Source organism: Pomacea canaliculata, linkage group LG8 (genome assembly GCF_003073045.1).
Source record: "Pomacea canaliculata isolate SZHN2017 linkage group LG8, ASM307304v1, whole genome shotgun sequence".
In the NCBI taxonomy this organism is placed as follows: Eukaryota; Metazoa; Mollusca; class Gastropoda; order Architaenioglossa; family Ampullariidae; genus Pomacea; species Pomacea canaliculata.
This window is the reverse complement of record NC_037597.1, coordinates 4,485,220-4,509,844: the sequence shown is the minus strand read 5'-3', so window position 1 is coordinate 4,509,844 and position 24,625 is coordinate 4,485,220. Positions and strand designations below refer to the sequence as shown.

Sequence of the window (24,625 nt, the reverse complement as noted above, 5' to 3'; positions counted from 1 at the left end):
TTACGAAAAATGTAGACTTTCAACGTCCGAATAATCGGATCTGTCGCTCATTCTCTCTTTAACAGGATAACGATTTTTACACAAAAGGCCAAATGTCAAAAGCACGGCTTGACTAAGGACAGACAGTAGGTGAAGCCTGCAGTTTGACCTGCTATCTTCACTTCTTCTGCCTTACATCTGGCTAATCTTCCTACGCCACTGCAATTAGCATGTGAGGGGAAGGGGACACCAATGCGATCGTGTGTTTGAATATGAAGAAATACAGCTAAATCAAGGATTTTAGTATAATCGGTACGTCGTATTCAGATGTGACGATGGTGGAGAGTAGGTACGCCGATCAGTGGTAATTATGGATTGAACCCAGTAAATCGTTGACTGCATGGATCACAGTTCATCAAGTTTACTGAATTTGTCCTCCAGTTTCAATTAAATTCATTGTTCATGAATGTGAGTGAGTGAGTGAGCTATCACAACCCGGAGGTTAACATTTAATATTTATGATTGAAATTGTCTACCGTACTTCAGTTGACGTCGTATTTATTTTCATCCGGGTTTCTTGGCCTGACGCAAGATGGTTGAAAACGCCAGGAACAGCTGATCAATTATTTTTAGAATCATCCCGCTTAGTAATATCGGAAAAATATGCACCACCAAAAGCAATCATGGTATTAGGGCATCTATGAGTGTTAGTTGTAGTCCATCGGCGATATGGACACTACGTTAGACTTGTCAGGGAACTGTGAAACATCTGTAGAAATGCCAGAGACTCTCCGGCCAGAAGTAAGCAGTTAGAATGTGTATTTTGTGTTGTGATCAAATTTATTGACTATAACCGCCAGTGGCCAGAAATCCTAAACGTCGAAAAGCCCAAAGCGACACGGAAAATTAAAGTTCTATGTATTACTGTAGGTCACGTAATGCTTTTAAGCATGTGCCAGCCGTATCGTAAGACGTAGCATATGCCCTGTATAGTTATTCATGGTATTGATATTATACCCGTGGATATATATATATAGAACTATAAAAGTGAATTCAAAAGAGGTAAACGCAGTGCAAGAAGAATGTGTAAAAAGGTGTAATGTGTAAAATTATCAGAAGACATAAAAAATAGACCTCAGTTTTAGATGGATTGAGGACGCGGAAGAAGAGATAGATTGGATTTAGATTTATTTTAATGGATTTATTCTCATTTGTTCCAAAAGTTTATTGAAAAAAATGATGTTAAATCACATCGTTTACATGCATTGGGAAGAGATCAAGTACATGTTTTTGAAAACAGACCATGATTAAGCCATGTATAGGAAAGAGGTATATGTAGATATAGAATATAGAAAAAGTACAGGTTTTATTTTTAAAAGACAGACTGAAGGATTAAGCCAATCTGTAATTTTTCTTTAAGCAATTTGTGAAAGATTGTTTTAGTCATGACTTAGTGCAAAATCAAAGTAATTAATTTGAATTGAAAATGACAAATTTCATCTCTTTGTCAACTAGCCACAGTTTTAGCAACTTGGTATTGTTTTGTACTGCAATGGAGACATAACTTAATTATAACATTGGAGCCAAGGGTCGCCAGTCATTTCACCTCGAGACCATTTCGTCCAGTCGTATCGCTCCTCAGCCTAATTATGTCAGCTATGTCCATTTCGTCCCAAGACTGAAAAGTCAAATTGTCCCGGGCCCAAAAGATGAATTAATCACCAATGACATAAGTAGCTATTAACATCAAATATTGCCAAAAGAGCCATATATTGGAACAGCTGCCCATTTTAAACAGAGCCAAGTGAATAAGTTCATTTTACTAAATAAAAATGGCTATACTTAGCAATAAGCATGCAGAGAATATGATTTTTCTCCTTAAACAATCTTTTTAAAGTAAAGATTTTGTCATCATTTTATTGAATATTTGTATTTTTTACTTTTTTTGCATGTTATTATATGCAGAAACACTGCTAATCAGATATTCATTTAACTTGAGGCACATCAAACTACAGTAGTGCACGGATACCACTGTCGTCAATAGTGAAACCCACTTGAATAATGTTGAAAAATATTCTATATAAATCAAAATAATAATTATTAATAATAATAATAATGATAATAATAATAATTTATAGTCATGCTGTATTGTAAATTGTCCCAGGCTCAAAAGAATGGTCTGGGCAATAGAGGTGACAAATGTACCTGGGGCAATTTGACTTTTTGGTTTTGGGATGAAATGGACATAGCAGGGATGAATTGACTTAAGCTGTGAAGCCGATATGACTGGGGCAAAATGGTGTTGGGGTGAAATGATCGGCTCCCAAATTGATTAGGTCAGTATATAGTAAATATTGCTGTTCTGTTTCTTTCTTACTTTAAATTAATGTAGTAACATTTACCTTTCAGGAGGAGGAGGGAAATATAGAATATAAGGTGAGTTTATACATCTTATAGTTTATGCCATATATGCTGCTTATACATGTAGTAGTTATATTAATTTGCACAAATTTGTTATGGCTGAAATGTATGTTATACAGTATGTTGTCATGGATGAAAACATCTGTGTATATGGATGGGTAGATGCACAATCATTTATTCAAACTGGTGGGTAATATAGATGCTGAAAAGTGTACATCACAGTGTACCTGTTTCCTCAGATAGATTTGTATTGCCAAATTTTTTGTGTGGGCTGTCTGAGACAAGTATTTTTTGCCAAGATTGCTTTGATTGCTTATGTTAAGAAAGGTCTCCAGACTCACTGGGGGAAAGGGAGGAGAATGTAGATGGAGAAAAAGAGAATAGCTTAAATACTTTTCTTTCATTTCTAATCAGTTGAAGCTTGTAAATCCATCTGCATCACGATTGGAGCATCTGGTAACACAAATGAAATGGCGTTTAGAAGAAGGCAACGGAGAAGCCATCTATGAGATAGGTGTTGAAGACAATGGTATTCTCACTGGTCTTACAGAAATGGATTTGCAGGCATCTCTGGTAACTTTGGAGACCATGGCTAATAGGTAGAGTCAGCAATGTGTTTTTTCATTTCTGCACTGTAATAACCTTTTATGTTATTGATCACTATAAATTTATAGCAAGGTTCAGATGACTTTGACTGGTATATCTTATAGTTCAGTTTTCTTTTAAGATGTTCACACTATTCATCCATGTTTTCAGGCTTGGCGCCTCGCTGACAGTTCTCAGAGAGAGAATTATGGAGCCTGAAGGAGATGTAACAGAATGCAAGAAAGTGATGGAAATCCTCATTAGAAAAGTTCCAGATGACCAGGAGGTGAGAAGACTGCTCATTGTTGGCTTAAGCAAATGTTTGGTAGGCAGAATTTCTGCACAAAATAAATCTGCACAAAAACATTATGCAGATAAAACAAAAGGTTAGCATGGAAGAGATGTGGCAATCCTTGCAGTTGTCATTATAACAACACAGTTTGAAAATATTAGGCTTTCTTATTGTTGTCTTCCTTGTGTATTACGATTTTCAAGCCAGATTATGCGCACTGTACTTGTTGAAGATGCATAGTTTATTGAGAATGATCTTGCACATATTATCACTTGTAATAAATTAGTATTTATAGTGTTTGTGAAGAACACACTTAGCAGCTAAATGAATCTGCTTATTGTAAGAAAAAAGGCTTATTTATTTGGAAGCAAAATAAAATGGACTGGGATCAGTATATGATCAGTATAAATGTGAAAATTTGTTCTTTTAGTTCATAGATCTGCGGCTCGCTGTGCTGGGGAATGTAGATGCAGGTAAATCAACACTGCTTGGGGTATTGACACAAGGCGAGTTAGACAATGGTCGAGGTTGTGCACGGTTGAATCTTTTCCGACACTTGCATGAGATTCAGTCAGGGCGAACATCTTCCATCTCATATGACATCCTTGGGTTTGACTGCAAAGGCCAGGTGAGAGCTAAATTTTATTAGTGTCTTCAGGGGATTGTAAGCAGTTGAAGTTGTTCACGACAAGAATACTTAATATGGCTTGTTTTGATGAACTGCTAAAATTGTTGTGTTTAGAAGATAAGTGACATACTACAGGTGTTGTTTTTTTAGCCTTGGGATGAAATTTTTTTTAGGTGTGTGCTCTTGCATGTATGAATTTGTTTTTGCTCACCAGCGTTTGTGAATAGGCAATACATCAAACCATGTCATGACTTTTTATATTTTTGTTTTGTGTATAGGTTGTGAATTATGCAGAATGCCGCACAATAGAAGAGATCTGTGAAAAGTCCAGCAAGCTTATCACACTGATCGACCTGGCAGGCCATCACAAATATCTAAAAACCACAATTTTCGGCCTCACTGGGAACTGCCCTGATTTTGCCATGCTTGTTGTCAGTGCCACCACTGGCATAGGTAAATATACCTTGACTTGCTATGCTTCAAGGCATGTGGAAAATGGAGAAAAAAAAGTTTGTACCAGATTTTCATAGGCAGTTTAGTTTGGGAGCATCCTTGATGCTATAATAGGGATGTTTTTTGGTACTGAGGTAGGTTTTGGTGGTTATTCATTTATTTCTGGTGGTTCTATTTGTCTTCTTATGTGTTTGAGAATTGGTTAAAGATTTGCTTTGGTGTTTATTCATTTATTTATTTCTTTTTTACTTTGTCCCTTTTTATGTTTGAGTTTGGGGCCTTATGCTCCTCAAGGGAGTAACAAGGAATAAACTAAACTATGTTTGAAATTAAGTTAAAGGCTTATTGCCTTGCATGAAGAGAAAAAGCTTTTATTGCAAGGCCTAGCAAATGTTAAGTGTATGTTAAGTAAAATTCATGATGTTAATAATTTTCAAAATTAAGCCATTTCTTAAATATCACGTCATTTCAGTGGGCACAACCAAAGAACATCTGGGCTATGCATTAGCACTAGGAGTACCTGTGATTGTGGTGGTCAACAAAGTTGACCTGTGCCCTAAAATAGGACTCCAACGACTTTTGAAGCAGCTGGAGACCATCCTTAAATCACCAGGCTGTAGGAAGATTCCAGCTCGTATCAGTAATGAGGATGATGCCATCAGTGTTGCCAGCAGCTTAGATACTAACAGGTTGGTAGAAGGTTGACGGATTTGATAAAGGGGGCTAGCAGTGATCACAATAGGCTGGATGTAAAGTGTGTTTACCTTGAAAATAGTCCTGTTACTAGGTGCACAGTGCTAGGTAGATGCTAATGTCTAGCACAGACCTGGGTGAAGGCCGGCCTGAGGGCCGGATCCGGCCCGCCTCCTGTCTCTGACCGGCCCGCCCACTGGCCCGCCCGCCAGTATATATACTATATATACAGTATTGGGTAAAACTGAGTTAACTATATTAGTCCGGCCCTCTAAAACCATCCCAATTTCTCATGCGGCCCCTTGGGAAAATTAATTGCCCACCCCTGGTGTAGCAGTTAGCTAAACTGCTAGATCTTGGCATTTAAGCTGATGGCTATGTCTTAGCATCTAGCTAGCACACTGCCTTGGGTGTTATGGGAGAGAGCAGACATTCTTGATGCCTTATTGTCCTCTTTTTTTTTTTTGTATTGTATGTTTCTAGGTTGATTGTTACTAGCTTGACTGGGTATGTGTGTAAACCTTAATATTTTAAGTTAGTCTGTTATTCTTCACTTCATTGTCAGGTCAAGGATGACCAGGGTTGTTGCTGGCTGCCTTGAATCAACAAATCTTTTCTGTTTTTTTGTTGTTAAAACAGAACTGTAACTCCCTGAAGCCAAAAAAACATGGAAAAGCCTTACTTTAACGACCTTTTGAGAAAAGATGTAAATCTAATAGAGACAGGTTTTAAAACTATTTTCAAAACTTTATTACAAGATTTCACATTTTTCATAGATTCAAATACTGTAGTTCTAAAATACCATTATCTTTCTATATATTTTGATAAATTGTGATGTTTGTCTATGCTTTCTTAAATTTCAAGGAATGCTAAGACCATGTCCTTGCAAGATTCTGAGTTTAATCAGTGACCTTTATTTCTGTGATCATGATTTACAAATATTTTTTCCTGATTCTGCAAGGTAAATTATATTATTTCTTTAATACAGCTTATTAAACTCAAAATTCAAAATATCTATTTTCATATTCTGTGTAGAGGTAAATTAATTGTAACATGTTCTGCCACATGCACAGTTTAGCATGTATGAAACCTTGTCAATGTTTATCAGTGTCAAAGTATTTCATCTGAATTCTCTTTTTGGTTTTCATCTCTCACCTCTGTGCTTCTTGGAACATATATCTGTGTTACTGTCACAACCTATATCTTCCCATCTGTCCCCAAAGGTGCCAGACAGTGGTTAAAACTGTGAATTTGGCTCTGCCCTTTAGGATAACTCCCATCTTCACAGTGTCTTGTGTGACGGGGCAAAATCTGGATCTTATTCTGAAGTTTCTGCATGTGCTGCCACCACAGCACTCCCATAGTGAGCGAGAACGCCTTGCACAAGACCTTACAGAATTTCAGATTGATGAACTTTACTCTGTACCTCTGGTAGGGACAGTTGTAGGCGGTGTCATCAGAAGGTGAGATATTCAACACCGTAGGTAACTACTTTGTAAATGCAGCTGACCATAAAAATATGTAAGAAATCATGTACAAGTCACATTCTTACTCAGTAACAAGTTATGTTTTATATTTATAACAAAAATCGATTAATATTTTAAAGTTTTCTTTATTTAAAGTGCTGACAGCCTCTTACCAAACTTTATTCTATGTCCAGAGGGTCTATACGAGAAGGGGAAAAACTGCTGTTAGGTCCTTCAGATTCTGGCACTTTTAATGAAGTCAAGGTCCGAACTGTGCATCGAAATCGACTTCCCTGTCGTTTAATACAAGCTGGCCAGGCTGCCTCTGTAGCACTGATGGATGTAGAGCGTGAACAGTTGAGAAAAGTAAGAGTCAGATAAGATTATTTGATAGCTTCATTGGAGTTTTCTTTTTTGTTTTTTGGGGGACTTAACATATAAACATTTTGTAGGAAAAAAAGGAAAGAAAGGGAAATAGGGACGACAGTACTTTTTTAATAGCAATTAACTTTGAGGAATGGGAGTTTTTCTTTCCTCTAGGTTGCAGATCTATATATTATTATTGACTATTTCTGAATGTGTCACGCCCGCATTTGAACTTTTCAACTGGTAATGTTTAAATATTTATACCTATTAACCTACAGTAAAGACAACTATTGGTGACTCACCATTTTAAAGAGCATGTTTTAAACATTTACTTGGTGTAACATTTAAAAAATATAGTTTTTGTTTTATTGTACTAAATTCAAATGAAAGATGGTAAGGAAATGGAGAGCTCACGTTTGAGAAGTATGTCACTAAGTAGAAATAAAAAAAAATCATTTACTCAAGTTATATACAAACATGAAGTACCAAGCAAACATTTTATTAGGATATACATTAGAATTTAAATATTACTTACTATTTCCCTGTCATTTTCTGTTGTTGAGTACAAATCCATGTCAAATTGAGAAACCGGCAAATGTCACAAACAAGATGGTTTAACTTTGTCTACTTTCAGATGTAAAAAAATATCTGATTGGTTGATTTTTTTCTGCTTTCTAAGGGAAGAATTCCATAGACAGAATAGAATAGATACCAACAGTTTCTTTCCATACTTATCACTTTATTTATGCACAGTGCGCCATGTTTTTTCGTTCTACCTTTCTTGCAACAAGTTTGCTTGTGGGGATGCGGCCCCTTGAGAATTGGTTAATTTTTAATAATCTTGACTTTTGTCTTGCTAGCCCCATCTTGCACCACACTTTGTGGCATAACAATTTCATTCAGTTAGGGTCATATACTTTCTTTAAGTCACTCACTATCCTCACCTGTACCCAACATTTTAACAATTTTGGTATATTGGCATTTGAGAATATATTGCTGTTTGCTTCAGGTTTTATAAACAGATGATCATTGAAAGGAAGCTTAGGGATGGATGAGTCTGTTACAGATCTTCATATTATTTTTTTTGAGATGAAAGATTGATTATGTCTGCAGGGTATGGTATTAATCAGCCCATCAACACCAGCTGTGTGCTGCCGTCAGTTTCAAGCAGATGTTTATGTACTGTTCCATTCTGGCCAGATCAGCAGTAACTTTCAGACAACCATTCATATAGGCACTGTTTGTCAGACTGCTAAAATCTTGAAGATGGACAGGGTAAATCTTTGATCTGTTTTACATATTTCACAGCAGAATTGAAGTCAGAAGTTTTATTTGTAGGTCTAGTTTCATTACAAAAATAACAATTTTCACTATTCAAACTGTTATACTGTAGATACTATTTTATAACAATAGAGAATGGGAATTAAGGTTTTTTTTTTCTTTTTTTGGCAGAGTTCTTTACGAACAAATGAGAAAGCCCGAGTGATCTTCGAGTTCAAGTACAAGCCTGAGTATATTCGAGTTGGAGCACGACTTTTGTTCCGGGAAGGAAAATCTAAAGGTGTTGGGGAAGTCTTACAGATTTTCCCATATGAATGTATTGAACGCTAGGCATAGTTTTATTCACCAGCTGCAGCAGTGCAGCATTTGGCTGTGATATTTTTTTTATTTGTTGGGGCAAAGAGCTGGACCGAAGTGATAAACTTCATTATTTGTGCAGGGTTTCTGTTCTTGGTAAGTTAACTGAGAGTTTCATTGTTTTGATTTAAATTAAATCTTTGACTTGTATAAGTGAGTACTCATTTTTGGGGCATGGTCTTTTGGTAGACCAACAGTTATAATCTTGGATAAAGACAATGTATCCTGGATATGTAGTAAGAGCCATTGAGAAAGAAATAGAATCTGTGTTGTTTGCACTCATGAGAGGATCTTTAACAGGTCAAGGCTGATCCATATATATGATCTGTATAGAAATGGTGCTGAAATTTTGTGGTGGCAGAAAATGGATTGATAGACTTTGTTGAAGGCATACATCTTGATTTTGTATTACATTGGTCCCTTCGCTCTTTGCGCAAATTCTTTTGTACAGCAGGATGTAAAAGGACAATAGGCTTTTCTTTTCACCCCTCATGGTAGTCATCAGACCAGCAGAGGGCTGTGTTGATGTGTGTGCAAGAAGTCTGTACAACTGATTTTATAACTGTATATTGATGTCTCCATCATTATGTTATGTATTTATATGTAATTTCTCATCATCGTCAGTTCTGCTGCACTGTATGTCCATACAGATATGCATACCTGTATGAGACAGCAATGTTCTACTAGGAGGGAATTTTTTTTTTAATCATACAACGACTGTACAATTAGATCTCGACAAGGGATGGCTTAAAGTTTGCAGTGCAGTGGGAAGGTTGTTTCCCATCTCCCTATGAATTAGAATTGGATTCAAAGGCCCACCCCTTTTGGCCACAGCTCCTGGTTCTTTGCTTTGTGCAAGATGTGGTTTGAAGTGTGTTTTGTGCGACATCACTGGACTGTGCCTGCAGTGTCTTTCTTGCCCTTTATGAAGGCAGTGAATGAGAGTCTGGGAATGCTTTTGATTGCATGGATCACAAATGTTGTACATCTTGTGTATGTACCTGTTTGCTTATCAGTGATCCTGCCTGCAAAATGTGTAATAATTGCTTTATCAAGCAGTTCTAATCAGTAATATCCATTTTTATGCAAGATTTGTGAAATCTGAGAAAAATGGCTGTTCTATGCTTAAAGATGGAACTTCCACCATCTGGCAGAAAAGAATGTTTCAGCCTGGGGTTGGGAAGCAAGGGTGTTTTTTTTTAACAGGCCAGATGAAACCAATTAGTTGAGCATGACCACTAGGGTAGCTGGCACCTCATATATTACCTCCCTCCCATGCGTCAAACCAATTTTTTCTCCTGCTCTAAGGTAGAAGTTTGGCCTTTAATCTGTCATCTTTAAATAGGAAGGTCTTAGAAATAAAGGCAGTTTACTGCATAATTTTCCTATGTGCATACATTTTTATAATGGTGCCTACATCATAAGCTGCTATTTTTGAACAACAGTTTCAGTGCCATAGAGACAGTAATACATTTTTTGTACTTTGTATACTTTTAGTATAAAATCATGTTTGGCACACTGCAAGGTGTTCATCGTTGGATCATAAACAAGCATTGTGCATATATTCTGAGCAAATCATTCCATCATTTTAAAGTATAGCATCAGTAGCTGATTTTCCTTTTTGATGTGGTAAAATTGATGACATTACTCATACTTTCAACTAAAGGTCTACAATCTTGGAGGTAGCTATGGACTGGAGCAAAGCTGAGACCTTTAATTATTGTCCAAGTACAGGCCTTGAAAGTTGTCAGATAACCTTGGGGATTCCCCTTACCTCTGTCTTCATGTAAACTGCAAACTTTGGTGTTACCATCATGTAGCATGCATTTTAAACATTCTTTAAAGCACATATTTCTCCATATTTACATAATAAGTCATACTATTTTAAATTACTGGAGAAGGATGGCTGATTAGAATACTTTTGACTTAATTTCTTTTGCCAGAAAATGTAAATGATATGGTACAACCCATTGTTTAATTCATCATATTAACATCTATTATGTATGGCAAATTTTTATTGCAACAGTTTTTATTTTAGCATTTAAGAATCAAGTTTTTAAATAGAAAATGTAATCATGGTTTTTGCAGCTTTTAATGTTTTTGCTTGTTGGGCACCTCAGCTTGGAAGTATCAAATGCATTGGTAGATCAAAGCTGTGAATAGAAAGTGACAGGATGGAAAAAAGTCTTAAAAGAAAACTTAATAATAAGTGAATTTATATGGCATTTAACCCCACCGTCAAAGGCTATTTCTAAGCGCTTTACAAGGGGGAAAAATATAAACATTTTTAGACATGATGATGATTTCATTATGAGAAGGTGAATGCCATCCACATAGATGCAGTGACTGCAGCTCAGTTCCACTAACAAAATATCCCTTCTTTTCATTTTTGACTTGCAGCTGCGATATTTACTTGTAGTAGTATCAGCAGTAATGGTGATGGTGGAAGCAACAGCATACATAGTCGTCCATATTCGGTGCACGGATGACTGTCATGGAGGTCACATTAACACAATGAAAGTGAAGAAAATAAATGAAGCAGGAGGTAGCAGATCAGAGCATCAAGTCCATGCTTGATGTAGTCTAAAGCAGTGGTGAAGAATGTTGCAAGGAAAATGGTCCATGGAGCAGAAAATGAATGCCTGCAGGGAAGTGGACAGTACAGCAAATGAAAAACCAGAGTTGAGATGGCAGATAAGGCAGTGGGAATCCACTCTCATTTTTTCTTCTGCCCAAATCATGTTCCACCATATCTACATCTGCATATGATGTAGACAAGTCTATAACAATACTAAAAATTTATGTATAATTCAAGCTTTGTGTGAACGTTTTAAGCTGCTGAATTACTACATTATTTGCTGCACCATATTCAGATGACTTCCTCTGAGTTGGCTATTCCTGTTCATGCAACAGTCTTTTACTGGTGTGTTTTTGTTGATTTCTTTTCAACCACCATTCTTTAATTTTCCAGCTAGCTTCATAGTCATAGGATGACAGGAACTGTGGTTAAACACAGATTCATCTGTCAGGTGCTTCGTGCAGTTGAAGTGATCAGTGTTTCATTATTTTATGGTTTGGTGTGTAATTCCCTCCCCTAGTAGCATCAAAATAACAGCTGTCAAGATAAAAAGCTGATTATCTATGACCTGTTGCACTGGTTATGTTTTTGGTTAAATGAAGTTTTAAATTTGTATTATTATTATCATGTGTTACCGTTCGGATGTGGAAACCTAGTTTTATTAAAGACTGGCTTTATTGCTCTTTGATAACTTTTGTCTTGCACTGTCTTATCTTTTCCTATCACCTCAGTATTTTCACTTTAGTGTTGTATGTGCGTGGAGGTATACTTTTCTGACATATAGTGCTTGAAATACCAAAAAAAAGCCCAAACTAGCAGTTAGGCAGGTGGGCTAGACAAATACTTGGCAGATCTGCATGGATGCTGGGTATTTGATACCTGGATAACATGTATTGCCTGGAGCTGGTGTTACGTACATAAAAGGTTGCATTTTCAAAATCCCTTTCACAACTCATTTTGCAATCCTTTCATGCTGAGAAATTCTAAGTAATTAAGAAAAAATTTTGTCCCAAGAAATAATAAAAAAAAGTTATATGGAAAAGAAGTTTATATACACTTTACCAAAACAAAAATCGGCATAGATTTAACCATACAAATTTGATCACCTTTAGTTTTTATAAATTGTTAATCTCTGAGAACAGTACAGCCAAGATGGACTTCACACAATTGGTACCATCACAATAATGTTTAATAGGAGCATTAATAATCAGAAATATGACACAAGTAGCTCCCTTTTAAACAAAATTAGGCTCTTGATGTAAATGTAGCCCTTGTAAGGAAAACCCCAAGATTAAAAGTGTTTTTTCTGGGACTGTTTCCCTAGCTAGCCTGCACTAGAGCTTGCAACAATTACTTTATTTTAGTCTCACTTTAAACAAGAGTGATACAAGGAATCAGAGGCAAACTTATGACTTAGGAATCAAAATGCACTTGATCTTAACTGTATTGAGGGGGGGGGGGGGGGTTGTGTTTTACGCCGTGTCAGCAGCTAAGGCTATATTACGGCAAGCAGCCAGCCCTGTAAACAGATGCCACGTGCAGAGAAAGATCAGCGGCCCGAGACGAGAAATGAACTCAGGGCAGCCAACCTTCACTGTATTGGTGACTGGCACTAACAGCGCTAACCGTTGCGCCACCGGACCGCTAAACTGTATTGAGGGGAAGCAGAAAGCCGAGTGGTTAGAGCACTTATGTCCAAACCCAAATGTTCCCCAATTTGATATGGCATAGTGAACTTTCCCCCATTGACCCAGCTGTAGGGAATAGCTGTCTGATGCAGAGGACTGGGGAAGGTAAAGCAGCGAGATGGAGAGGGGCACTGCCCTTGCAAAACAAAGCTGGCCTCAAGAAATGTGTGGCTCATTACCTCACCAATTAACCTTTTTTAAAAAAGTGACCTTTACCTTTAAAATAAAAGTATACTCATAAGCCATTTGCGTTTGAAATAAAAGCTATCATTACCCTGTCCATTACCTTGTACCTTGGTACACTAGCTATGTTGTCTCCAATTAAAGCGTAGGCCAATAATGCAAGAATTTAAGCAATGGCATGCTTAAGGTGGCAGCAGCAGCAATAGTCATGCATCTCTACTGAAAACACAATTGTGGTACAAGTTACAGCTTTTTGATGTCCTTCAAAACAAGAGAACAAAACTTGTAGATTGTATCATCACAGAAAAGAACATCAGTTGCTGCAAATCATCTGTACCCCTTTGGTGGTGTATATGGAATAGTGCGATGATCTGTCAGTCCCAGCTCTTTGTGGCCATCCCTGGAAAGATTAAAGTGACTCTGAATTACAAATAAATTACATGCAAACATGATACTTGTTTCTTTTTATGTACTTCTCTGATATGGTTGAAATGTAGAGATCTTCACAAGCAGTCTAAAACCCATAATAAAGCAATATCGGTATTACTGCATATCTCAAGCAATGCTGACAAGAATATTGGCACGATCATCTATGATGTCTGCCCACTTTCAGCATACCCAGATAAAAATTTTGAAAATACTGTATGACACCCATCAGATGAATTTACCCAAAGCACACATAAGTGCCTAGTAAAATTTTCACCTTTGGTAGCTTGAGTAGTTTTCTGTAATGTTTTACATCAGTGTGATGTCCCTTCGCCTAACTGGCTGGAGGGGACTAGCTGTCATTTTGTCTTGTCTGTGTATCTACATCGAGTTTAAATTTCTCCTACTTATCTGTGATATTTGTTGCGCAGTTTGCCTTGCTATGGATTGTTTTTCACTGTCAGTGCTGTCATCTTCTTCCGCTAATGGCTTCTGTCTCCTGTTCTTTGTTTTACCATCTTAATTCAGATTTTTGACTGTACAGGATTTTGTGTCTCCTTTACTAACACTTTTAACTGTTCTGACATTGTGGACCATGTGTTTTCCATTTTTGATTAACAAACCTCGTAAGTTGCAACAAGTTCTGTAGATTCAATTCTGGATCTATGTGCTTGAGTGATGTCATCTGGTAATGAGATGTGATTGTGTGATCATGTTCATGTGCGTGGGTGTAACTGGACTGCTGTCAATTCGCTTCTTCTCTTGTGCTCTGTTCGCAACTGTGTTGCCCTAAAACTTCAAATTTGGTATTCTAACGGATGTTTCTTTTTACTGGCCTATACTTGAAATTCAAGACATTGCTTATGCTGATCCTTGCTTTGCAAAGATCAACTTCAAAGTCCAGTGCTGGCGGGAAGGGAGTGAGAGAAATAATAAGAACGTTGAAACATTGTTTTAAAGACCAGTATTCATTATTATTACTGTTTTTCTTTTTATTCTTTGATCCCAAATTTAATGGTGTGGAAAAACGCTATACAAATCAATAAATTGACTCCTGCCTAACTTGTTTTTTGCTGCAAAAGGAAAATTACTATTGCAACATTTGTTCCCAGAGACAAATTACATTATTACATTTATAGAATCCCTTTGCCCACCAGTAAAGACAGTATTAAATATGCAAACACATACACAGAAATATAGGTGAACACCAAAAGCGCTTGATAACAATGATTATCACACACAAGCATGCATATATGCACTCACGCTTCCTGCCAACCTATAATTCACTGGCCATCCTATGCAGGATATGCTCCCAATAGGCAAGAGTGGCGGGCCCTGTCAGCTGCCACTCTATCCATGTATTACCCACAGCGACAGGCGCGGGTCAAAGGATTAATAAAGCCATGAACACTTCTTGCGGTTCAACATACATGCATAATGTTTCTATAACTAAAGGTTTTGTTTTAAATTGTAAAGTAAATGCTAGATCAGTACCAATAATTGTCATTACCTAAAACATTGTGCACAGTAGAGATCCATATCACAGTCTCGACATCGAATTGAAGCATCTTCTGTGCAGATACAGCAGTATGGAAGTTCATCTGGATCTTCACAACTATCATCGTTGCCATCCTTTGTATTTTCCTGCATGCAACGTAAATTAATTTGGTAAATTTTCTATTAGTAACAATTATTCTCATAACATCTTTTTTTTGGTCATAGTCTTGCATTATGCAACTTTTACAAAGTGTCAGTTACTATCATAATAATGGCAAAATTGCACCAAAATCTAACCTCTTTTCTTCCCATTTTGCTGCCTGAGTCATATTTTGATTTATGAGTTCCTTTGAGGTTTTTTGCTAAGAGGTTTCCAACCTTCTCATCAAGTGTGACTTCTTCTGTGAACTATGGAACAGACCAAGATTTAAGATTTACATTTAAGATTGTGAAATAAATCTAACAAGGTCTCAGTTCAAAATATCTACTGGAAGTCCTCTTCCACTAAATAAATATTTAATGTAGTGACCTCTTTTGCAGATGGGACAAACAAAAATAACATTTATGATCATCATAAATTCTTCAAAACTTAAAACTCAAAAGCCTTGACAAGAGCAGTTTGAAGAGGGAGATTCAGGACTGCTAAAAGAAGAAACAATCAGGATTAGAAGTATGCCTTATTTATAACCTAGTGTCAGGAATTCATTTAAGCTTGGCAAACCTGCTGCAATATGTGCTTTACTGCTGCTTCCTCATTGTCACTGTCTTCATCTATTTCTGTATTTTCAATGTTTGATTCCAGGGATTGTTGTTCTTCTGCATAATATAAAGTCAAAACATAATTCTGTTATAATAAAGGTATTGTTGGGTTAAAAAAAGTTCTCAAGATGATCATTTAAACTTCTAAAATTCTGTATTTACAATAATAATAGTGGTGGTGGTGATAGTGAAGGCTTATGTAGTGCATAATCCTAGCACGTAGCCAGGTTCTCCAAGCCATACACCAATGGGAGAAACATAAGATGGGATAATATTAAAACAACTATTGCATGTCATCTGACACACTCTAACCTACCCACACAATTTTGCACACACACGTTTGAAAATTTAGCTTCACACTGAGTCCAAGATGGAGATGGTACTACGGCAAGAAATATTTGTGCAACACTAAACTGACTGTATCATTTGAACAAACAAAAAGTGTTAATCCCAACCTTGGACCAGCATTCATTTAGGTGCCATGCAGATTAGCTTGGTACAGATATCTAGCATAAGTCAGTTGGCAAATGAACACTAAACCAGGGCTTCTGCTTACGCAAAAAATTGCGTACAGTACGCATTAAAAGTTCGGAGGATTCCTTCAATTTTCGTCAATGGGGTCCCCTTCAAATTTGGGCGAAGAACAGGGACCCCTTAAGAATCTGAAGAAGAATTTAGCCTTAGCAGAAGCCCTGACTAAACACTTTAGCTATGTACATAAGCAGGAATGAAGGATCACAATCAGTTTGTGATTCATTCAAGCTTAAACAGATAGTCATCATAATGTGAAGAGGTGACTGGGAACTAGTCATGCTGTGGCATTATGGATCTTTTGTAGTCCACCCTGAATTTGCTTTGGATAGTGTGAGAGGATCTGACAATCTAGTCTGGACAGAACAAAGCGGCCCGGTGGCGCAACGGTTAGCGCCTGTCACCAATACAGTGAAGGTTGGCTGCCCAGAGTTCATTTCTCGTCTCGGGCACGCTGTTCTTTCTCTGCACGTGACATCTGTTTACAGGGCTGGCTGCTTGCCGTAATATAGCCTTAGTTGCTGACACGGCGTAAAACACCAATGCCCCCCCTGGACAGAACAAGCTAGTAATTTTTCCACTTTTTATATATATATATATTTACCAATGTTCCCACTGTTTTCACCCTTTTCTTTTCTTCTTTGCTTTAACTGTGCCAGTTGCTCCATAAGTTGTTTATCACTTTGCATGCCCTCTAGAGCTTTGTGAGCCTCATCCTCCATTTCCAGTGCAGCTGCTGCCATAAAGGCATGCACCGCTTCAAAATCTACCTTTCCATCATCTGCTGACAGTCCTCCATCTGAGGGAAAACATTTTCAAAATGCCATTTCTGTTTTTGTTTAAAAAATCAGTGATAACTAATTAGTGAAATAACACATGCCTACACACTGGATATGACAATATCAGGATCATTAATTTGCGTGGCTCCTAAAAGGATCAAATGTCAGTCATGATATGGTGCTAAAGTAAAACAATTATGCCAAGTTAATTAAAAAAATGAAGCAAGGTGATGTACAGCTCACCTGGTTTCTTGCTGGAGTTGGGTTTCACATCAATGTTTTTGACAAATGATTTCTTTGGAGTCTTGTCATTTCGGTCTAGATTATTTTGCTCATCTTGTGCTGCACCTAAAAAAAGGCAAGTAATACCTGTCTAAACAAACTAGAAAGTGAATTCTAGAACAATAAACTTTCCTTAAAATGCATCAGGATAGGTGAATAGGTTTGGTATCTGGTTTGGTCAAATAAATTAACTCACATCTGATTATGCTCCAGAAATTTTTAAGCTTTATTTTATCATTTCTACCTCCCAGTTTACCTCAGAAAAATCTTTCCTACATGTCAAAATTGTGGTGACTATCACAATAAAAATACAGCTCATGCAATTTTTAATTATCACACTAAGATTGTGCAGTAAGCATGATTCTGCAGTCTAACAAGCAAATCTTAATGGGATGATAATGAAATGCATGCTTGAAAATTTACTGTAAATTTGGCTGAATGAAGATAACCTTACCTGATTCCTCCTTGCGAAGCCTGGCTAGCCTGTTCTCCACATACTGAACTGGATCCTGGCGATGTGAATCTATTTCCACCTCACTAGCAATCTCATCTAACAAATCGTCCACCTGCTCCATCTGTGTGCGACGATCAGGAGGTTGATAAAACTAGGCATATAAATTTCAGTGATATTAACTTCCACTTTTTTTAAAAAAAACTTTGAATCCTAATAATTTGCATGTTTTCTTAGAAATTAATTTTTGTTTTTATTACATGTACAAAATACAAAATAAGATGAGAACTAATTAGGTAGGTTTGAAGCAAGAGTTATTAAATTTTTGTAGATTATTGTAATATTAACCTTAACCAGAGAAGCAAGTATTTGAAAAAAAGTGGATTGACCAACAAGTAACACCTCTAGGCATTTTTAGGACAGAACTGTTTTAGAAGTTAATGATGACATAATTTATGGTTTCTAAATAATTACATATAATGACAAAATGTGGCCAAAGTTACAAAACTTTTAGGCAGCCAAACATCTCAGTTCTACAAAACATACAAGAAAACTACCATCTTCTGAGAACTACTTACTGCAGATTGCTGTAACAAATGCATTAATTAAAGCTGACACATCCTGCAAGAATACCCACCTCACACACCCAAGAGATCTGCTGTGTGGCCTAATGTAACAGATCTGAGGAACAAAGAGTGGAAGGAACAGAAATGAACTAAAAAGAACCGCCCAGTTTATCACAGACATAAAAAATTCCATGATCACCCAAACATATGAATGCAGAAAAAGAACCTTAACTTTTACTTTTGTTATTGTACAATAGTTCATTTACCTACCGGTTTGCTGTTTGCAGATGCTGTAGCTGGGCTTTCTCCTCTTAATCTTGCTAAACCTTGGATCAGTTCCTCATCTGTCACTTTTTGCTCTAATGGAGTAGAAAGTATAAATTCAGGGACCATTGCCAGAAGTGTTCTTTGCTTTCTCCCCTTTTCACAAGTTAATTTGATCTTTTTAAAATAACCTCTTCAAAAGAAAAGCACTTTTTACATACCCTGTTCCAAAATAATTGTGCATTATAAGGATTTGCTTTGAAGTTTTGACCACACACCTTGTTTAACTTTCTACACTACTTCACTGCCTTTTGAAAGTGTGTAAAGATTGGTAATGTTTATAAGGGTTAAATGCAACACTTATCTAAAGAAAAAAAAAAGAAAATCACATTAAAATGAAATGAACATTTTAGGTGAAATGTGAACACCTAGTGAAAATTAGTTTTTAGAAAAAACACTCCAAACATGAACATATACTTGCCATTTGGAGATTCTCTTAGTTTGTCAAGTCTTTCTGCGATTTCTCTATCTGCTTTTGAAAGCCCCATATACTTGGAATGTTGTGGTTTAAAAGACTTAACAGATGGCTTTTCATTCTGAGCCTCCCTTTCCTGAAGCGCAGCAACTCTCCTGCAAGAGAAAAACTTCTAATCACCAATCTCTACCAGCTTGACATGGACTGTAAACATCAGTGTTCAGTTTCTTTACACCGCTCTACACTCCTAAATGGAAAGCATCTTTCTACTTAAGGAAAAAAGGAAACCCTCCAAATTAAGATATTAAACCAAACTGTCAAGAGCAGTCAAATTAGCAAGTAAAATTGTCAGCATTCAGCTGAAATAGCTTCACCACTGGTCTCTTAAGAGGAAAGCACACAAAATACTCCTTGATCCTATCTATCCACTTCACAAATCTATTCAGATGATTTTGCTTTTCTAGAAATTCTATCGATCCTTCACACTGTCTATGGAAGAATTCTTTTATACTCCTGCTATCAGAATATTGAATTTAAAAAAAAATGTGCATGCTAATCAAAGAAAGTTGATTGGTGTCCATGAGTTCATCTATTAAGATGCTGTGTTAAAGTATATGACCTCCCTCACCAACTGTTTTGTTTATGCTGTTTTTACATATTTCATATTTCTTGTTGCATTAATTTTAACACCACAATCTATGAAGGGTGATGAATTTTTTTAACTGATTTTTTTTTTTGTTTCTGTCGAGTGTTCTAATGCCTTTTCATACATGCTGCTTTGCTATGAAAACATTTCCTTTGCAACATTGCTTGTTCTAATGGACAAGAAGATATCATTAATATCATCATCATCATTGAAACAAAACTTTTCACAAAAGTTCTCATAATTAAAACATATTCCTTGCATTTGACTTTAAATAAATAAGAATAGCCTCTAAATATATGGAACTTACTTTTTAAATGCTTCTGGTGGCGAAAATCTTTGTGGGTCCTCAGCAACAGTCTTCCTGAAGAAATAAACAAGCATTCTCACGAAACTTAATGATCTATGGGATAGTTCTAATATGTGTGTATGAGTGTGAAAAACAAAAACAAAATCTATCACGAACGTTGAAATAATTATGACTGCACTGACCTAAAAAAAAGTCCAAACAATCTTCAGTTCGAACGTATGTAGCTGAATTAGTGGTGACTGCAAATTTATCAGGTAAAAACGTGCGATATACTCACCCACTAAGAATGTCAAAGCACTTATTGCAGACACGATGTTTGGTGTTGTCCTTTGGCAAAGCTATCTTTTTGGTCAAGCAATTGGAGCAGAATGCAAAGCCACAATTCTTGCAACCATGCTGCAATAACCAGCATTATATTTTTAGCACTAATGTGTACTGTTGCATATGTATTCTGAAAAAGAGAGTTTGCGCGCTAATAAAAGTTCTGAAGACTTTACATTAAATATTATCATTGTCCATCGCACTACTAGTGTAATTGTTTATACATGAAGTAGATGGTGTAAGTTAGCCCTCGTTCACTCTATGACACATTTATTACAGAAGCTATTCAGAATCCTAACCTCTTTCTTAAACAAACTAAATCCTGTCCCACATCCATAGCACTGCCCTGACATAATGCTGCAAGATGAGAAGATTTCTGTGGAATAATAACAGAGAGCACCGTGCACCGTCACTTCCTGTTTCCTGTAACATGGCGGCCGTCAGGTTGTTAAGTCGCGCAAACCACTTCTGCCGAACTTTATTACGGCAGCAAGGAAAGTCCAGTCTTTAAGTACTTGTACACAGGTAGACATCACATTTGAGAACTAAAAACTTTAAAAGTAACTGATAAAATTTGCAAACCTTGATGTAGGTTCTGCGATATCTACAATCTTTTTTAATATATTTTGACGGAGATCCAAACTACCATTTTACTCCTAATTTTGTGTTAAATGTCTGTATGAGTATGTATGCCTGCCCTTGTGAGCAAAAGAAAAATTTCTGTCCTGGGTCTCCTCGACAGACAATAAAGTCTGATTTGATTTGATAAAGATGTATTCTCACTCTATATATATTATATACATAGGTAAGGTGACCAGACGTCCCGCATTTGGCGGGACAGTCCCGCTTTTGACCTCGTGTCCCGCCTGAATATCGGGCGGGACGCCCAATGTCCCGCTTTCTGGCTTTCTGGCAAGTCCATCAAATGTCCCGGTTGTCTTTAAAAATCACTTTTTTCGGCGTTCTTTGACGGTGACGACACCATCATCGGCACGTGTCCCGCTTTCGCCTCCGAAACGTCTGGTCACCTTAACATAGGGCTCACGACCACATTTTACACACCTGAGGCGTTAAATACAAAAAAACGTGACTAAATGAGGAGAAATATAGTTTAAGAGTTAAACGATATGCGAAGTTGATGCTCCTCCGAAATACAGTATTCAGGGAGAATTATTTTGATGGATCGTGAGTTGAAATATAGATAAATCATAGAATAAATGCTTGGCAGTTGTCGGGAAAAGACAGACCAAAATAATCAGACAAATGCAGGTTGTCTTTCGTACCCGCTTATAACGTGAAGAAAATAAGATAATATTGACCTTAATACATCCATACACATTTTCCCTGTTTTGTATCATTATTTTAATTTATAACCATGGTATTACTGCAAGCTATTAGAACAATTGAATGGTAGTAACATAGTATTATTGATTTGTGTTGGGTTTTGTTTGTTTCTTTGCTGTTTTGTAGCTCCACTCCTCAGCATCATTCGAGTCAACTCCACAAGCTCAGATAAAAGCTGGCTTGACAGAGTTTGAGGTATCAGCAGATCCAGAAGAGTTTAAATTTGTTGAGAGACTGCTGCCTTACAAGACTGTACCATCTCCTCCTTCCCATACAAATTATCCAACCCCATCAGGCTGGATTCCCCAAAAAGGTATGTGGCCTTATGCCAAGTATAAGTTTGAACAGATCCTTTTTAGACTAAATTCATTCATGACTTACTAAAATCACAGAACAAGCCAGAGAGCCTGTAACAGCAACAACAACACCAACACTTCTGTAGAGCACTTCCCTGTTGGCTGCATGTTCAGTGTGTTTTGACATAAGCAACTGGTCAGCATTATCCATGTAAATTTACAAACTTCACAGCATGATCTCACCCTGTAAACAGATGCAACATGCAGGGATAGAACAGCATGCATGAGATGAGAGCAGGATAGCCAACCTTCACTGTAGTGGTGACAGGTGCTAACCGCTGCTTCACTGGGCTGCCCACAAAGACATAGAAACCAACCCAGAAACATTTGAAGACAAATCATGACAAATAACAATGATAGAGTACAATCCTTGATGAATCCTTATGTATTAAAATATTGTTCAAACACCATAAAACAAAAGAAATATTTAGGTATTAAAGTTTGTATTCCAATCTTTTTTAAATTCCCCAGTGAAAAAAGTTACATTATTTTATTGGCATCAAGTTTGAGAATAACATAGGTTTGCTATTTACATAAAGATGGTTAACTCCAAATATCAATTTGGGTAGTTTGATTTGACCCCAGATGCAGTGTTAGCCCAAGTACCCGTTAGGTTAACAGTTCTTATATAAAATTCCAAGTAATGATCAGGAATAATGTCAAGGATGATAAAGTGAATCTTTCAGCATCCTACTGAAGATGGATTTGTGTGTGTGTGTGTGAAGGAGTGATTTTACTGGGTAAGCCTTTTGAGTTTTATATTACAGCATGGAATCTTTTACTTTACAGAGGCTGATCTTACGCTTCCCTACTTTGTGAGGAGAACAAAGAATCATATGCTGCCTATCTATCAAGAATTACGTAATGGCAATACACGTAAATTGGTGAAAATTCGTTATATAGAAGGAGATATATGGGTAAGCCAATAATCCATTTTTTATATGGGTTTTTTTTTTTTCCAAACATAGAACTGTGGGGATATTTAACAGTAAAACCCTAATTTGTCTTCCATTGTTTGAAAACTTAGATGTTCACAAAATGAAGTTGAATGATGACAAAATTGCACTTATTTCAAATAGTCTTTTAACATATATTTGTACCCACTTTCACATTCACTAGCATTAACATCACACCTTAGTTGAAAATTGTGAGTAAACACTACCTGTTGAATCTTGTATAACTAGAGATTTATAAGTTTGCTTCGTAGGATCAGTGAAAAACTTTTCTTGTTAGTTGCCTCTGTTGAAAAACTTATCTGCATTTGAGTTGCTCAGGTCAGACTGTTTGCTGGCTCCTAATTGCCTGCTTGACAAGCTTCAGAGAGTTCAAAGCAATGCTGCTTGAATTGTTTTAGAAAATGTAATATTGATCCTAAAATTATTATTCCATTTATCTGTATATGCCATTAGCCGCTAGTTTAATATTGCTGCAATGTGTTATCCAAGTATGTTGACAATAAACCAATCATTATTATATTAGTTTTTGCAAAAGTAACCATTGCTGCACACAGGTCAATGACATGTTCATAACTTTTTGTAATCAGTTGGAATTTTTATCACATTAACTGTTTGACAAATTTCTGGTACTCTACAATAAAATGTTGTTAAGGCTGGATTCTGCTCAAGTAACCTCTTTTTTGTATGTGCAGGCTCTCGATGCAGATTTACGTGAATACCTACAGCAAGTTACGGGATCGAAAATTATTGCCACACAGGTGCATGAAATTGCTCGTTGGATAAGGGTAAAAGGACTGTATGCTGAGCACATCTGCGCGTTCATGCTTAAGAAAGGATTTTAGCACGAGTATACAAGTGGCTGTTGAGAGTCATTTGTTTATATTTTATTTAGGAGATAAATTAGAAATTTCTTCCACCATTGTCATGCTTCTATTTTTTATTTCAGAACAGTTGTTGGTAAAAAATCTGAATGCACATGTGTGTTAATTTGCCTGCTTATGCACATTTTTAGTATAACAGTTCATTAAAAAAAAAAAGAGAAACCATTTATCAAATAAAGTTTGAAATTGTTAACATAATTCCTTTGTTTTGTAAGGATGAGTACGTGTGTAAGAAAACTGTCTAGTAAATGGGATAGAACACTGTTCCCATCTTGCAATTCCAGTCTCCGTTTTCCAGTTACTTTATGATTGTAGATGTGGGTGCACTTCTGGGCATTAGTGTGCATAAGATCACTAAAAATTGAAAAGATAGTTATTTTTTAAAGCTTATCTGTTTAGTGATGCTCCTCATGTATCAGATGTGTGTGTGCACGTACACTTTAGAATGACTAAACAGAACTTTCTGTTTGTAATGCAAAGATATTATACCAGTAAAACATCTCGCACAAAAATATCAATGTGAAGTGCTGTAAAAATATTTTATTAAAACTGAAAGAGCGTTAGAGGTTTCTACCCTCATATACCATGAACACCGGTGGCGGACTCTGGTTGAGGCCTTATGTGCAACCTGATGCACGAAGAGGAATAGATAGATATAATGAACATAAATATCCTCGAGCTTGAAATATTCTGTGGAACAATCTTCCTCAATTCCTACCAATTAACTCTAAATTTTCAACACGGGAATTACTGAAATACTTGTGCCAAAAGGCATGATTATTTGCTGAGGCCTTATCAATCATTGGCATACCTA

General features: G+C 36.6%; 3 protein-coding genes across 5 annotated transcripts; 2 read left to right on the top strand and 1 right to left on the bottom strand.

The window, feature by feature from the left end:
• The first annotated feature begins 528 nt into the window (after window positions 1-528).
• Window positions 529-11,790, top strand: LOC112569864 (GTP-binding protein 2-like). Of its 2 annotated transcripts, none has more exons than XM_025247896.1 (11): window positions 529-780; window positions 2,389-2,415; window positions 2,815-2,999; window positions 3,157-3,271; window positions 3,708-3,905; window positions 4,184-4,358; window positions 4,831-5,047; window positions 6,275-6,514; window positions 6,712-6,883; window positions 7,997-8,158; window positions 8,336-11,790. In XM_025247896.1, exons 1-11 carry the CDS (start codon window positions 709-711, stop codon window positions 8,492-8,494), a joined length of 1,722 nt encoding a protein of 573 aa, XP_025103681.1. In that variant the 5' UTR covers window positions 529-708; the 3' UTR covers window positions 8,495-11,790. The 2 variants fall into 2 exon arrangements, with proteins under 2 accessions (XP_025103681.1, XP_025103682.1); XM_025247897.1 differs by having other exon boundaries at window positions 530-780; window positions 6,320-6,514.
• Window positions 11,791-12,620: 830 nt separating this feature from the next.
• On the bottom strand, window positions 12,621-20,730 carry LOC112569865 (abscission/NoCut checkpoint regulator-like). Of its 2 annotated transcripts, none has more exons than XM_025247900.1 (12): window positions 20,574-20,730; window positions 20,231-20,349; window positions 19,954-20,007; window positions 19,007-19,155; window positions 18,532-18,620; window positions 17,699-17,849; window positions 17,206-17,310; window positions 16,788-16,982; window positions 15,615-15,709; window positions 15,191-15,301; window positions 14,907-15,040; window positions 12,621-13,370 (listed from the first exon to the last, which is right to left on the bottom strand). In XM_025247900.1, exons 1-12 carry the CDS (start codon window positions 20,625-20,627, stop codon window positions 13,298-13,300), a joined length of 1,329 nt encoding a protein of 442 aa, XP_025103685.1. In that variant the 5' UTR covers window positions 20,628-20,730; the 3' UTR covers window positions 12,621-13,297. The 2 variants fall into 2 exon arrangements, with proteins under 2 accessions (XP_025103685.1, XP_025103686.1); XM_025247901.1 differs by having other exon boundaries at window positions 17,699-17,819.
• Window positions 20,731-21,537: 807 nt separating this feature from the next.
• LOC112570309 (39S ribosomal protein L49, mitochondrial-like) lies at window positions 21,538-24,006 on the top strand. Its single transcript, XM_025248694.1, has 4 exons — window positions 21,538-21,543; window positions 21,745-21,931; window positions 22,764-22,891; window positions 23,623-24,006. Exons 1-4 carry the CDS (start codon window positions 21,538-21,540, stop codon window positions 23,770-23,772), a joined length of 471 nt encoding a protein of 156 aa, XP_025104479.1. The 3' UTR covers window positions 23,773-24,006.
• The last annotated feature ends 619 nt before the right edge of the window (window positions 24,007-24,625 follow it).